General features: G+C 54.4%; 1 protein-coding gene across 8 annotated transcripts in view; it reads right to left on the bottom strand.

The window, feature by feature from the left end:
* Positions 1-1,467: 1,467 nt before the first annotated feature.
* The window catches only part of PIP5K1C (phosphatidylinositol-4-phosphate 5-kinase type 1 gamma), a 48,657-nt gene continuing 36,308 nt past the window's right edge, over positions 1,468-13,816 (bottom strand). Inside the window, exons 11-19 of one of the 8 annotated variants that reach the window (XM_027668341.1) lie at positions 13,392-13,476; positions 12,524-12,685; positions 12,323-12,364; positions 11,467-11,608; positions 11,143-11,175; positions 8,711-8,812; positions 8,318-8,450; positions 4,270-4,353; positions 1,468-3,429 (exon numbers count right to left, since the gene is read on the bottom strand). In XM_027668341.1, the coding sequence (XP_027524142.1) occupies positions 3,427-3,429; positions 4,270-4,353; positions 8,318-8,450; positions 8,711-8,812; positions 11,143-11,175; positions 11,467-11,608; positions 12,323-12,364; positions 12,524-12,685; positions 13,392-13,476 (786 nt within the window). In that variant the 3' untranslated portion in view covers positions 1,468-3,426. Of the gene's footprint in view, positions 3,430-4,269; positions 4,354-7,150; positions 7,908-7,939; positions 8,171-8,317; positions 8,451-8,710; positions 8,813-10,757; positions 10,954-11,142; positions 11,176-11,466; positions 11,609-12,322; positions 12,365-12,523; positions 12,686-13,391; positions 13,477-13,816 lie in introns of those variants that run through there. The other 7 variants (XM_027668343.1, XM_027668342.1, XM_027668337.1 and 4 more) reach the window with 7 other exon arrangements.

Genomic DNA, 13,816 nt, shown 5'->3' with positions numbered 1-13,816 from the left:
CTCCAAGGGCGGTTCCACTGACGCGGCCGAGGAGGGGCAGCGGCAGCCCAGGGTGGGGCCCCTCTACGGGTGTTCAGGGTCTCTGTACCAGCTCCTGGCTCTGGCCCAGAGCCTTCACCGGGAGCCTGACGGCAAACCCAGAGACACAGGTGCCCATTTTCTCCTCCCTGGCAGGAAGAAATCATCTGCAGCCTCAGCCCCAGGCAGAGGTCAGGGTGTGTCCCACAGAGCCCCATGGGGATGGAGAGTGGTGGCACAGAGGCCACAGCCCTGCGTGGGAAGGGACTGCTCTGTGGGGCTCAAATCTCAGGGTACAAGACCCTGGTGCCTCCTTTAATGAAGGAGCACCTGCAGGTCACCAGAGAGAGCCCTGACACAGAACAGGCAACTCAAATGTAGGACAAGCTGAAGTGCAGCTGGAGGAACATTCAGACCAAGGATGGGTGTGGATTCTCTTCCCCAAAAAGGACTGATGCTCTTCCCTGTGGACCTGTTCCTGCCCAGGCAGCACTGACAGTGCCTGTGATGTGCCCCAGAGCTCCTGCTGCTCCTGTGGCAGTGAGAGGGGCTGAGACCAAGCTTTAAAATCCAAGATCCTTCCAGCCTCCAGGGAAAGCAGAGGCTGAGCAGTTCCCCAGCACTGACCTGCTGGACAGGTGACAGAGCAGGGGCTGTGCCAGCCTGGACAGAGGCAGTTTGTGTTTCAGATCAGCATCTCCCTAAAGGGAAGGTTCCTCCTTGTCCCCCCACAGTGACAAAGCTGCTCTGAGCCTTTGCCTGCCCTCTCACAAGACCAACCCTCCCTGTCCAGACCTGCTCTCTCCAAAGGGTCTGGCATTATGGAAATGCACAGGGATTGTTTAAAAAGGAAAGACAATGCTTGGAATGAATGTGCTGCAGGAGCTCTGGGTTCACCCCCTCTCTTGGGACAGAGCACAGCTCCAGCTCACAAAGCTCATTCTCTGGGACACTCAAGGAAGTTGGGGCTGGGACACTCCCAGCACAGAGACCAGGCAGCTTTGGAGAGCCCCAAAATGAGGGGAAGGAGTAAAGCCCCCATCAATGGTGCTCACACCATCTGCACCAAGATGCTTGATTTCAGCTGGCTGGAAAGTCCTGACGAGGCCACACCCTCTGGCCCCTGACTGAGGTGATCCCAGGGGGGCCTGGGTCAGACATCCTGAGCCCACCCCGATTCCCCCCTGAGCCCCATCCTCCAGCACAGCACCCACCAGCAGGAGCAGCTCCCTCTGGCCATTCTACACACGCTGCTGGAGTAAAAGGAGGTTAAATTTTTAGCTTTTTGAAGCCTCTTGCCTTGAGCCCAAAGGCAGGTGAGGCTGCAGGTATTGAACTGCTCCCACATCCCCTCCACTAACCCCTGAGCCCCCCCCCAAAGCCTGCAGAGCCCCCCAGGTGGGATGAGGCAGGAGCTGCAGCCAGGAGAACGAGCTGTCAAGCAGCAACTGAAAGGGGAAAGTTTCTTGAGAGACTTTTGATAGACTATTTGGTAAATACATGGATACATGGAACAGCAGCAGCTTGCACAATCCCCCAGCTGTGCTCCCGAGAAGCACAACCCACAGCCTTCCACATCCGCAGGCAGGGCAGGGAAGTCCAGGTCCCGTATTCCAGGCAAGAAAACATCAGTTCCTGAAGATCCTCACCAAGTCCAGCACAGTGCAGAGGGAAGAGCTTCCCACCAGCCCAGCTACCTTCTGGAACCCACTTAACCCCTCCCGAGTGCTGCTGTGAACACAGATTGGGGGACCGAGAGCAGGGTCCCAATTCCCCACCCCTCTACAAGGAATCCCAAGGACAGTGAAGATTGTAATGGGAATAAAGAGATTTTGACCCTCTTTCTCAAGCGAGGTTCATAAAGCACATGAACAAGACCTGGCTCCCTCTGGCCTAAAGGACTTCCTGTCTTCTCTCTGGGAGATGAGGATGGGATTGCTGGATTCCAGACAACGCTGTGGCGTGTGTCCTGCTGATGGATGAGCCTGAACACCACCCTGTGACACCAAACCCTCTCACCTACAGCCCCCGCAGAGCAAACCCTCTCAGACACCCGCAGCAGTGATTTCCAGCAGCAGACGTGACCCCAGGCAACACCCCAGTCACACAGCTTTTTGTCCAACAGAGTCCACGAGCACAGCAGTGCTGGCACAGTTCCGTGGCAGAGCCAGGCTCCCGCTTCTGCCTCCAGCGTGTGTGGATGTGCCCGCGCTCCCTGCCTGCCCCGAGGAGCGGAGGGGACGGGTGACCCCGGGATACACGCACGAGCACGTGGGGGGCTGAGTGTCTCCAGAGGATCAGGGTCCAGACGAGCGCCACGTGGGGCTGGCAGGGCAGGGAACTCACTCTCCAGCACGGCCAGGCCTGGGAGGTGCCCAGTTCCTGTCTGTCCGTGCCTGCGGGTCCGGAGCAGGTGGAGCTGGTCGGATGAAGCGTGGACTCCAAGCACAGAGGGAGGGGTGATGCAGCAGTGCAGCACAGGGGGAAGGCAGAGCCCACCACGACGTCCAGGGAGAGCTGAGTCCACGTCACTGTTGACAGGACTGTGTGCTGCCCCCACACAGTGTCACAGACGGGAGAAGTCACTAGAGAGTTTGGATCCAAGTGAGTTGGCATGGCTACTTTGGACTGTGGTAACGTGGGAGTAATTCTATTCCATGGCCTTTAATACATTGCATTTTCATAGCACCTTTCATCCCAGGGTTTAAGTGCTGTAACGACGTGGGTACTGAACACCCATCAGCACAGGGGAAACCGAGGCACAGAGTGGTTTAAGTGACTCGCCTTGGGTCACTCAGCAAAACCGTGGCAGAGTCTGGACAGCCTTAAACCTCCTGACTCCCTCAGTTGGTCAGACCACGCTGCTGCCTCAAATGAAGCCACTCCTGTCCCTGCCCTCCCCAGCAACGTGCTCCTACCCCTTCTCCGGTGAGGTCTCGCGCTCCTTTCTGATGCACAAATATATGGAAAAAAAAAAAAAAGTGCAGTAAACTAAATGTTTAAAAAAGCACATTTGTGCTGTCTCTGTGCAAAGATAAAAGAAATAAATACATGATTAAAAAAATTAAAAAGGTTCACAGTATCACACATGGATAGGTAGCTACGGTAGTGCACGTCTGGAAAACACTGTGTTACTACCCAGGATTCTCTACACCCAGCTGGAATTCTCTGCTGGGAGCTGCGGGTGAGCGGGTGGTTTCTTTGCTGCCCACGTCTGGGGTGAGTAGAAATACACGGTTATAGTTTTGCTCCGTCCTGAAACGCAGTGCCCGGGGTCCTGCAGTGCAGCAATACTGGTGCCAGCAAGCTCTTCCCCATCCCACTGGAACGGCTGCATCAACGAAAAGGGAACACATCGACCTGCAGAGGGAATCGCTGCTCTCTGGGACTTCTGTGTCTGCATAGAGATTACTGCAAGAAGCAGAGAGAGGAGAGTCACAGAACCACGGAATCATTACGGTGGAAAAAGACCTCCAAGGTCATCAAGTCCAATTGTTAACCCAGCACCACAACGATGTTCACCATGTCACCAGGTGCCACATCCACATACTGAACACTTCAGGGATGGTGACTCCACCACTGCCCTGGGCAGCCAGTGCCAGGGCTTGACAACCCCTTCCATGAAGAAATTTTCTCTAATATCCAATCTAAACTTCCCCCGGTGCAGCTTGAGGCTGTTTCTTCTGGTCCTGTTGCTTGTCCCTTGGGAGCAGAGCCTGACCCCCACCTGGCTCTACCCTCCTGTCAGGGAGTTGGAGAGAGCAAGAAAGTCCCTCCTGAACCTCTTTTTCTCCAGGCTGAGCCCCACCCCACTCCCTCAGCCGCTCCTGGCGCTCCAGACCCTTCCCAGCTCTGTTCCCTTCCCTGGACACTCTCCAGCCCCTCCATGTCCTTCTTGTCCTGAGGGGCAAGAGAGTTACTCCCCCATGTCAGTCAGGTCTGTGCCCCACCAGCTCCCCAGCACAATCAGCACAAGGAGAGAGGCTGTTCCACACCCTCCAGCAACGACAACATGACTGGAAAACCTCAGCTCCCCAAAGCTTTCCCTGCACCAAATGATTGGGAACAAGTCACAGCCCTCGCTGAGCAGGCCAGGGCTCTGCCAGCACCAAGCTGGCCCGAGGGGCAGCCGGGCTCTGCTGCAGCCATGCAGGAACCCCATGCTGCCAGAGGCCAGGCTGACCTTGCAGAGGGAGCACAAGCTCCGACCTCGACCCACCGGGCACCGGCACAGGGTTGTTGGACACTTACTGTATCGCTCTCCTCATCGGAGACAGAGTGGAGCTGAGCGCTATAGTGGAGCGGGGAGTAAACCCAACTCCTCTCGTCTGTCGGCTGCCAGAGTGGCCAGAGACGGCGGGGAGAATGCAGGGAGAGCAGCAGCAGAGCAGGGAGCAAAGGAGAGAAGAGGAAAAAATAAAAGGAGAAAATAAAAAGAGTAGGAAACAATACAGTAAGAACAGCTGTCCACCTGGAGGGAGAGCACTGAGCTCAGGGCCAGCTCTCGGCAGAGAAGCCTTCCTCACCCTCAGCACATCCTGCTCCCTGCCAGCTGGGACATGGGATCCTGCACCAGCTGCAGTGGGGGTGGCACAACCTCCCCTCTCGCAGGGACAGACTTTTACAGCTTTTGAGATGCCAGGGAAACCTCAGCTCCCTGCCATGGCATCACCCCAGCTCCAGAGAAACCAAGAGACTCAGGAAGTGACTTACCTAAGGGAGTGACAGAGCTCTGGGTTCCTGCTCTCTCCTCCCAGCTCTCACCCTCCCATTTCCAGAGCCCTGTGCATGCTACAAACTGGTGTCCAGGGAGGCTTTTACAGGGAAACTGGATTTGTTTGCTGCGCCTTCCTCCTTCTCTGGAGAAGGCAGTGGAGCAGGGGTGAGACCATGGCAGATGGTGGCCACAGAAAGGAAAGTTACCACTGAGATCTTGGAGACAGTGGGGTGATGGGAACAAGTACAACATAGAATGCAAAACACAACTGGATCCTGGAAAGAATGAGGGGAAGGGGGTGTGCACTGAGGGACAGTTATCACAACACTGGGCATTGGTGTGACAAGACACACTCTGCTGCTGACACAGCACAGATCCAAGGGCTGGTGTCTGTTTTCGGGGTTACAGGGGGGCCAGGCTTCCATTGCAAACAGGCTCTTTTCTTCCTAGAGAGAGGAAACTGCCCACTTTGACCCAGCCTGGTGTTTGCAAAGGAAGAGAAACAGGACTGGATACTCAGAAGAAGCCTGGGGGGGTTCCCAGCCCAGGAGGCGAGTGTGACAGCCTATGATGGACAAGGAACTACAAGAAGCCAGAGAAGCTTTGAAGCACTGGTTTCTGCATGCTGAACCCTCCAGTAACTGCAGCTCCACGAGCAGACACTGCTGGGAGCAAGGAGGGACAAGAAACCCCTGCCTGGAGGTTCTCACTGGGCTCTGCCGGAGGTACAGGAAAGCTCCCCACCACATCAAGCCTGCCCCACATCCTGTTTTTCATCTCTCCTGACTGAACCACATGCTCCAGCCAGTCTCTTTCAGAGCCTTTTAGGAGCTGGGATGCATGGAGGGAGCTGCGGGAGATAAAGGAGCATCCGGTGCTTGGCATTAACCCTCCCAGTGCCGGGGCAGCCAAACCCAGCCCAGGGGCAGGAGGAGCTGCAGGAGGAGTTGCTTCTTTGCCCACAAAGGTGCAGCACCTTCCTCATGCCAGCAGCCATGGCCAGGAGCACATTCCTGCCCCTGCTTCCCCATGCACCCTGCCTGGAGCCCGCAGCTCTCCCAGAGCCTGAGAAGGGAAATACTAAACTCCAGAGCACTCTGAAATCTGAGTTCAGCCCCTAAATGCCTCCCTGCATCTTTAGGAAAGGAAAATCCTCCCTGCTCACTGAGCACCTGCAGTGAGGAGGGAGCACACTAATGACACTGAGACAGGCTGGAGAGCTGAAACCAGCCCTGACCTAGCAGCAGCTTCTGCCTCATTTGGTTTATGAACTGCTCCCCACAAGCCAAAATGGTTCAATTTGCAACTGGATTTTTAGCAGCTTCAAAACATCTTAATGGTCTCTTTAAAATCCTCTTCCTGGGCTGAGGGAGCTGAGCGTGACATCACCTACAAAGGCCCTGGTGCCTCTCTGGCCAGGTCTGGTACTTAGAATCAGAGACTGGTTTGGGTTGGAAGGGACCTTAAAGCTCATCTCATTCCACCCCCTGTCACAAGCAGGGACACCTTCCACTATCTCAGGTTGCTCCAAGCCCTGTCCAACCTGGCCTGGAACACTTGCAGGGATGGGGCAGCCACAGCTGCTCTGGGCAACCTGTGCCAGGGTCTCACTACCCTTACTTGACAGTTTGCCCAAGGGCTGGGTGACACCCAGGGCAGGAGCTGTGTCACCAGTCTGCAGAAAAGCAGAGCAGAGCTCATGATTCTCCCAGATCCTACAGGGAGATCCACTGGTGGGATTTCAGTATGCTTTCCCCATTTCTACTGGGCTGGTTCCTAATGCCTACCCAAGCCAGAGCCCCAGCAGCCCAGGGAAATGGGGTGCTGGCCCCAGTGTTTCAAAGCTGCAGCTCTGCTCCCCTATGTGCTGTGCCAGCGTGTTCACTTACAATCCCAGAGGAACGCGAGGTAGTTCGGAGTCTGCGCTGGCGGGGAGAGTAAATCCAGTACCTCCCATCTGTGAACTGGGTGGACCCAGGGCAAGTGAGGTGAGAAAGGAAACAGAGGAAAAAAAAGGATGATGTGAAAGAGAGGATGAAAGAGAAAGCAAAAAAACAGGGGGTTGGACAACTCCAGGCCTGAACGGGTCAGCGGGTGGGAAAGCCGTGCAGGGAAGAGCAGCGCCCATGCCCTGCCACACTCTGCACTTTTGTTCCCTGGGGATGAACAGCAGGATGAAGTGCTCTCCTTTCAGGAGACTTCCAGTGATCAGATCCCCTGGGACTTGCCAAATCCTCCTCTGCACACAGCATCCCTTCACCCACCACCCAGAGCACTCCTGCAGGAGCAGCTGTGGTCCAACTCTGCTGCACTCTGGTGCAGCCTCACCTGAGCTCCAGCTCAAGTGGTTTTCCAAGGAGAGCACACAGGGGAACCCAAATCAGCTTTTCCCTTCATCCTGGCAGTGACAAACACTCCACAGCACACAATGCACATTTAATGCAAAACTCAGATGAAGTATGAAATGCTGATGAGCAGTCAGGCACACTCTCCATGAGCACTCACTGCAGAGAGTTTTCTCCTGGATAGTGAAGTGCCCCTCAAGTTGGGGGAGTTCATATGCCCAAGGGACAGGGAGAAGAGGAGCTGACCCTCGCTAGAAGACACTTGCCAGTGGAGTGGGCAGGATCTGCCATCCACAGGCAAGGAGGGAGCAGCGGTGTTAGAGGAGCTGTTTGCACTCTGAACAGCATGCACCAAAACCCAAACAAGCTGTAAAACGGAGCTGATTCCTTCCACAGCTCCCATGAGCCTCAGAGTGACTCGGCAATGAGTGAGCAGCTCTGCAGCAGAGTCACACGAGCCCAGGGAAAGGCCACTGTTGCCATTTTTAGTTTAGCCTGAAGGAGCCCATCACATGGGCTCAACTCATCTCCAGCACCACAGAACCAACAGCAATGAGTCGGAGCAGGGGGGAGCTGGGCACCTCTTTTAATGAGGGTTCCAGGCACAGGGGAGAGCTCAGCTCTCACGGGGCAGATGCTCAGCTCTGCTCTGGGAATCCACGGGACAGGTACATGTTGCTGTAACAACTCTTCTCTGGACTGCAGAAGTTGCTCAGCCATGGCAGGAGTGCAGTGAGGGACAGTGCCAGGCTCCACGGCACTCTGCTGCCAACCACCAACTTACTCCCTGGCTCAGCACTAGACTCCACTGCATCACCTAACGCAGCCTGCAGGGAAAGGAAAAGCTGGAGATCACCAGAGCCCGAGGTCACCCCCTGCAGCCACTTCCCCATGGGTCTAGGCCATGTTTGTGTCAGGAAAGCAGCCAGGACCTCTGGCTGAGGAAGGAAAAAACTCCCTGTTGCACCTACATCACCTTGGCTTGTCATAGGAACGCTTCAGCACTTTTGCTTGGAAGTAGAGCAGCACAGCTACAGCACACCACAGCTGTTTGATCCTCACTAGACTCTGGTCTGAGTTCTCCAGTTCCCTGCATTCAAAAACCCACCCGGCACTGAGATCTCAAGGTGTTCCACACCAAGATGTCACAGGGCACTCACTGCCCTGAACCAAGACTGGCAGCCTCGTCCAACCCTCCCCATCACACCCCAAGGGGCAGGGGGAGAAGGTCTCTTACAAAGTATATGTCTGTGACTGGCACGTCATCTTCATCCGAGGCCTGGCTGGCTGGCTCCGAGGCCTGGCTGGCCGTCTCCACCTCTATGGTGGCTGGAGATGTGACAATGGCACAGGCTGAAGAAGCTGCCTCTCTGCAGGGGGGAAAGAAAGGACAGTTTATTCACTGCAATCAGAGCAGGAGCGAGGCAAGACTGATTTACTAAACAGCTGAAGATGTCACATGCAGAAAGGTGAGGTCAGAAGTAACCACACCCAGCCCCACCAAGGTGTCTGGAGGAGCATCCATCTCTCAGGAAAGCTGGAGCCCAGCAAAGTCTCCAGCACAAGCAGCCTCAGCCCAAACCCCACTGTGTGGGCTCTGCAAAGCTGCCCAATGCTCCGGAACACTCACTCTCTGCCTTCTTCTTCAGGAGCCACGATTTCAACGTCACACCTGGGCTCCAGCTCCACACTGATCTGCTGCTCCTCCTCGACCCGCACCTCCTCGTGTGACCTGGAAACCCAAGAGAGACAGGCCCAGAGGCTCAGCTGGGCATGAGTTATGCACAGCCCTCAATTTTAGGTCAGCCTGAATCAGTCCTGAGCCAGCCCAGCCCCTCATGCAGCTCTGCCCCAGCACACAGCTGCTGCTGCCACCCTGGCACTGAGCTCCCAGCACAGACTGAGCAGCTGATTCCAGCTCAGAGGGAGCAGTCAGACCTGCCAGGATTGAGGGTTTGGAGAAACAAAACCCCTGGGAAAAAGAGTCAGTCTTGGCAGATGTCGTGCTCAGAACTAACAAGGTGGGAAAAGAGGACAAGAGGGAAGGGGTTAATCAGCCAGTGCTGCAGGAAAGACTGGCAGTGTCAGATGGAGCATGGGAGGAAAGAGAACTGGCCTCCAGGGAACACTTGTGTCCAGAGTTAGCCTGGCACAAGGCCAGAGCCTCTGACCTCTTCCAGGACTCCCAGCGCACCGAAGCTGCTCCAGGGCTGACATCAGATTTATCTGCACGCTGGAGCTGTTTCTGACAGTATTCACTTTAATATCTCATGCTATTAAAGTCATTTCTCGTGCCAGCAGGGCTGGCTCCATTGTCCCCATGGGAAGGAGGAGCAGGAGCCTGCCAAGCTGAGGGCACAGTGCTGGGGAAGGGCCGAGCTCTGGGTTCACCAACAGCACTGCCCTGCTCTGGGCTGGGTCTGGATGGAGCCAGAGCCTGTGGGCAGCACTTCTGTCCAGCTCCATGCCAGGGAACTCACTCCTCTCTTACTCACAGGGCTGGACTTCAAACCCAGAGTGAATTCCACAGCAGACCAGAATAACCAGAGGTGTGACACATTCTAGAGCAAATTGCATAAGTTTTTTTCCATCTCGGCTCAGGAATGTAAATTCTTGCTTTAATAACTTTGTGCTTGCACTGGCTTTCACTAAGGGATCCCAGAGTGTTCTACACAGGTCTCTGCTCCCCCAGGAAGGGCACATGACGCACCAGCACCAGAAAGGGAGAAAACAGGCAAAACCCAGCAAAGGTGTCCACGGCTGTGGGAGGTGGGTGTAGCTCTGGCAAATCTGTGACAGATGGATCTACTCTGACCAACTCACTGAGCTCCCTGAACAGTCCCAGGACAGTCACTCTGATTCACCTGACCTGTTTCTGGATGAGCAGCCACTCCCTACAGCAGCTCCCTCCCTCCATGAGGTACTGGTGAGTATTTTGGGTGAAGTCCCTGCATTTGCCACACAGGTCCCACCACTGGGGCCCGGGTTTAAGTCTCCAATTTTCAGCAATTTCCAACAAGGGATTCTGCAGGAGGTGAGGTGTGTCACAGGTCCCTACCCTCTAGGGGCAGGGATTTACCAAGATTCAGTGGCATCCAGAGGTATTTTCATTAGGAAATACCACAGAAAGGGATTTTTTCCCAGTGTATGTGGTCTAAACTCAGCAAACCACTCAAAGCTAGGAACAAGGGCAGATGTCTGTAACATGGTGCAAACTCTTGTCTTCTAAAATCCTTCCCTTCCTCTGAAGCACCAAACACTGACTGCAGGGAGAGAGGACATCAGCCTGTCTGGCAGCTCCTCTGGCTATGGCACATCCCAGGACCGAGTCTCTGATGTCATTTCAAAGCCTACAACACCTACACAATGTCCTGGAAAGCCAGGGCAGAGCCAGCAGCACATGCAGGGTCCTCGTGCAGATCCTGCTGACACGGGTAATGGGGTCATTTTTACTGGTGTAAAACCATGCACAGTAATTCCACAATATGAGCCTGTAAATCAGACATCCCTCTGCAGCAGAGGATTTCTGTCCTCCTTTGCCCTTGGCTCTGAGCCACCACAGGAGGGGAAAAACCTCACAGTCCCTGAAAGCACCTCAAACCTCACAGTTTCTGAAAACACTGGAAGCTACTTCTGTGGGGACTGAGGGTGCTCAGTGCCTCACAATGCCCCTTCCCAAACTCACACCCACCTCACCCAGGCCACAGGCAGATGCTCAGAGGAGGGATGTTCCTGCTATTGGGGTTTGCTTGCTCACAGGGGACATAAAAGACCTTTCTTGACTCTGGTGCTGGCTGGGTGGGTGAATCTGGACAACTCTGTTGTTTCCCCTTCCCATCAAATAATGGTGGTATTTGCAAACCACTCAGGGATCTGCTTGTAAGGAAAATTCCGTGTAAGAAATGGGGAATCACGTGATTGCAGAAGCAGCTCAGTATCCTGCAGAGGACCATGCCAAAATTCCCACTCAGCCCTCCAGGAGATCTTTGCACAGTGATAAATGTGGGGTCTCTCTGCAGCAGACAGAAGATGAGACAAAAAGAGATGAGACCCTTTTCTCACCTGCCATCCTGCCCTGAGGAGTGTGTGCGCCTCCTGCAGAAAGAAAGCAGAAGAGAAGAGTTTGAGGAGCAATTTAAGCCAGAAATCCTGCACTGTCCCCAAATCTACCTTCCCACCCCATGAGGGAGATGTTCTACTTAACAGCTGACACTTCTCCCAGCAATAATTAATCCCATCAAAGCTGTGTCTGCTTGCTCCCAGGAGAGATTTAATTAAAATCGGTCATTAGCATTCCAGAGCAGAGGGCAGCCTGCCGGGATGCAGAGCATGGAGAGGAACAGCAGCCACTCGACTCCAGGGGGAGCAGGGGATGAGTGTCCTCACCTGTACCTGGGCTGCTCAGAGGTCTCCGAAGGGGATCGCTCGGGAACAGAGAGGGATGTGGACGACAGTGTCGTGGCTATGGAGGCTGTGGTAGCTTCTTCGAAGGAAGGAGGAGTGCAGGGCAGCAGGTCTGGCCTGCCTGCTGGCCCAGGGTGAGGGCAGGAGAGAGGCAGGAAGAAGAGATGAGTAGGTCAGACACCAACACCTCACCTACACCAGCCCTGTGTGAGGCTGTTCCACCGTCAACCTGCACACCCACACTGGGACTGGGAACTCAAACCACAGACAGGCAGGAAGTTTAACTGGTCCATGAACTCAACAGCCTCTCCCAAGGCATCCTCTGGAGAGAGCACCACTTCCAGCACGACAGGCAGGAAACAATGCCAATGAAGACACCTCACTGGTGACCAAAGCTGGATTAAAGGCTTGGATCACCAAGGATGAATATCCAAGTGAATTAAGAGATGAACTGAGTGCTCCGTGCCTTCCACAGGGAGCAATCCAACACCCATCCTCCAGCACTCGGCTGTAAATCCAGTCAAGATGGAAGTGACAGAAAGACAGTACAGAACCAGGCCATTCCTCTGTTTTACAATGGCATGATGTTGCCTCTTATAACTGCCCAAACACTGTCATTGGAGTCCTGCAGTTCCCAGTCATGTCCCTCCCACTTTTTTTTTTTTTTTAAAGGGTGGAAAATACAACTTTCTGATGGCTTTTGGACTATGGCTGGTGGTGCCCTTGGCAGCAGGTGCCCTGCAGCAGTGATGCAAGCGACCGTTTTTACTGCACACCCACACAGTGCTACAAGGAAGGGATTTGGTCTCCTTTGATGCAGAGGTGTCGCATCAAGTACCTGCACTCGTACCTTCTCCCCTGTCCTGGTCAGGCTGAGCACCTGCAAAGCACAGCAAGACATGCAATGAAGAGCTATCCATGAGGAAAGCCCTGCGGTCGGAGCACAGTGGGGGACTTGCGGAGAACAGGGGAGGATCCTAAGGAACTGCTGGGAAAGAGAGGGTGAGCACAGAGCCAGGAGCCCGAGCGGGAGCATCACCTTCATCGTCCAGCGTGGGGTAGCTCCTGGCCGCCCTCAGGTCGTACTGAGTGTCGTCATTCTCGGAGGTGAGCTGGCTAGCCGAGAACGCCGCGGTGGGACCGGCCGCCCTCACAGCCAGCAAGGCACTGCGCCCTTTCTTCGAGGGGGAGGACTTCAGAGCTGGGGGAGAGGAGGGAGGGAGAAGATGGAACCACCACCAAACAGCTGCTGTCACTCCAAAGGCACCTTTCCCTTCACAGGATGAGGGTCTGCCCTCACACACACACACACACACACACACACACACACACACACACATAGGGTCAGGTGCAGGGACAGCTCCTGGGGGGGAGCCCAAGCAGACCAAGGCAAGCTGTGACAGCCTGAGGGCTCTGCAGTTCCCAGCTTTGCTCTCTATCATGGAATCATGGAATGGTTTGAGTTGGAAAAGACCTTAAAGCCCATCCAGTCCCACCCCCTACCACGGGCCTTCCACTAGACCCACCTTGCTCCAAGCCCCATCCAACCTGGCCTTGGACACTTCCAGGGATGGGGCAGCCACAGCTGCTCTGGGCAACCTGTGCCAGGGCCTCACCACCCTCCCAATTTCTTCCCAATACCCCATCTAACCCTGTCCTCTGGCAGTGGGAAACCACTGCCCCTTGCCTGTATAAAAACTTTCCCCTTTTTCTAAGCCTCCTTTAGGCACTGGAAGGGGCTCTCAGGTCTCCCCAGAGCCTTCTCTTCTCTGGGCTGAACACTCCCAGCTCTCTCAGCTCTCTCACAGTGGAAAACCCTGCTCAGGCTCCAGCCCAGACTCCCCACAAGGGCTGCAGCAGCAAGGCCAAGGTAAAGCCTCACAGCAGCTCCCGGACTCGGTACTTACAGGAATTCTTTCGGAACACTGTGTTGGTCATGAATTTGAAGAATCTCTCTGCATAAAAGCTGGGTCTGTGTACTGACACTGTGTCCTACAATAGCAAGAAACAATTGTTTAATTTTAAAATGACGCCTCAAGGCAGAATTTCTGCAACAACCAATGTGGTCTTTTTATTTCAACATTTAGCACTGATAGACCCCTAAAATGGAAAGGCTTAACTGAAATGCTCTGATTAATGCTATAAATAACCCTGAAGCGTTGCCTCTGATTGCATTTGATTATATTCTTGCTGTGATTTTATAATGGATTTTGGTGATTTTATTCCTTTGTAAACTTCCTGGATTTTTTTAAAATATTGGCCTGATTGTACACATGATATTTCTTCTGGCTTTGCTGGCTACCATTCCAAGCACACCTGGATACCTTTGTGT

The sequence above is a fragment of the Corapipo altera genome, unplaced genomic scaffold, assembly GCF_003945725.1.
Source record: "Corapipo altera isolate COAL_440 unplaced genomic scaffold, ASM394572v1 231, whole genome shotgun sequence".
NCBI classification, from domain to species: Eukaryota; Metazoa; Chordata; class Aves; order Passeriformes; family Pipridae; genus Corapipo; species Corapipo altera.
This window is presented reverse-complemented; position numbering and strand designations above follow the sequence as displayed.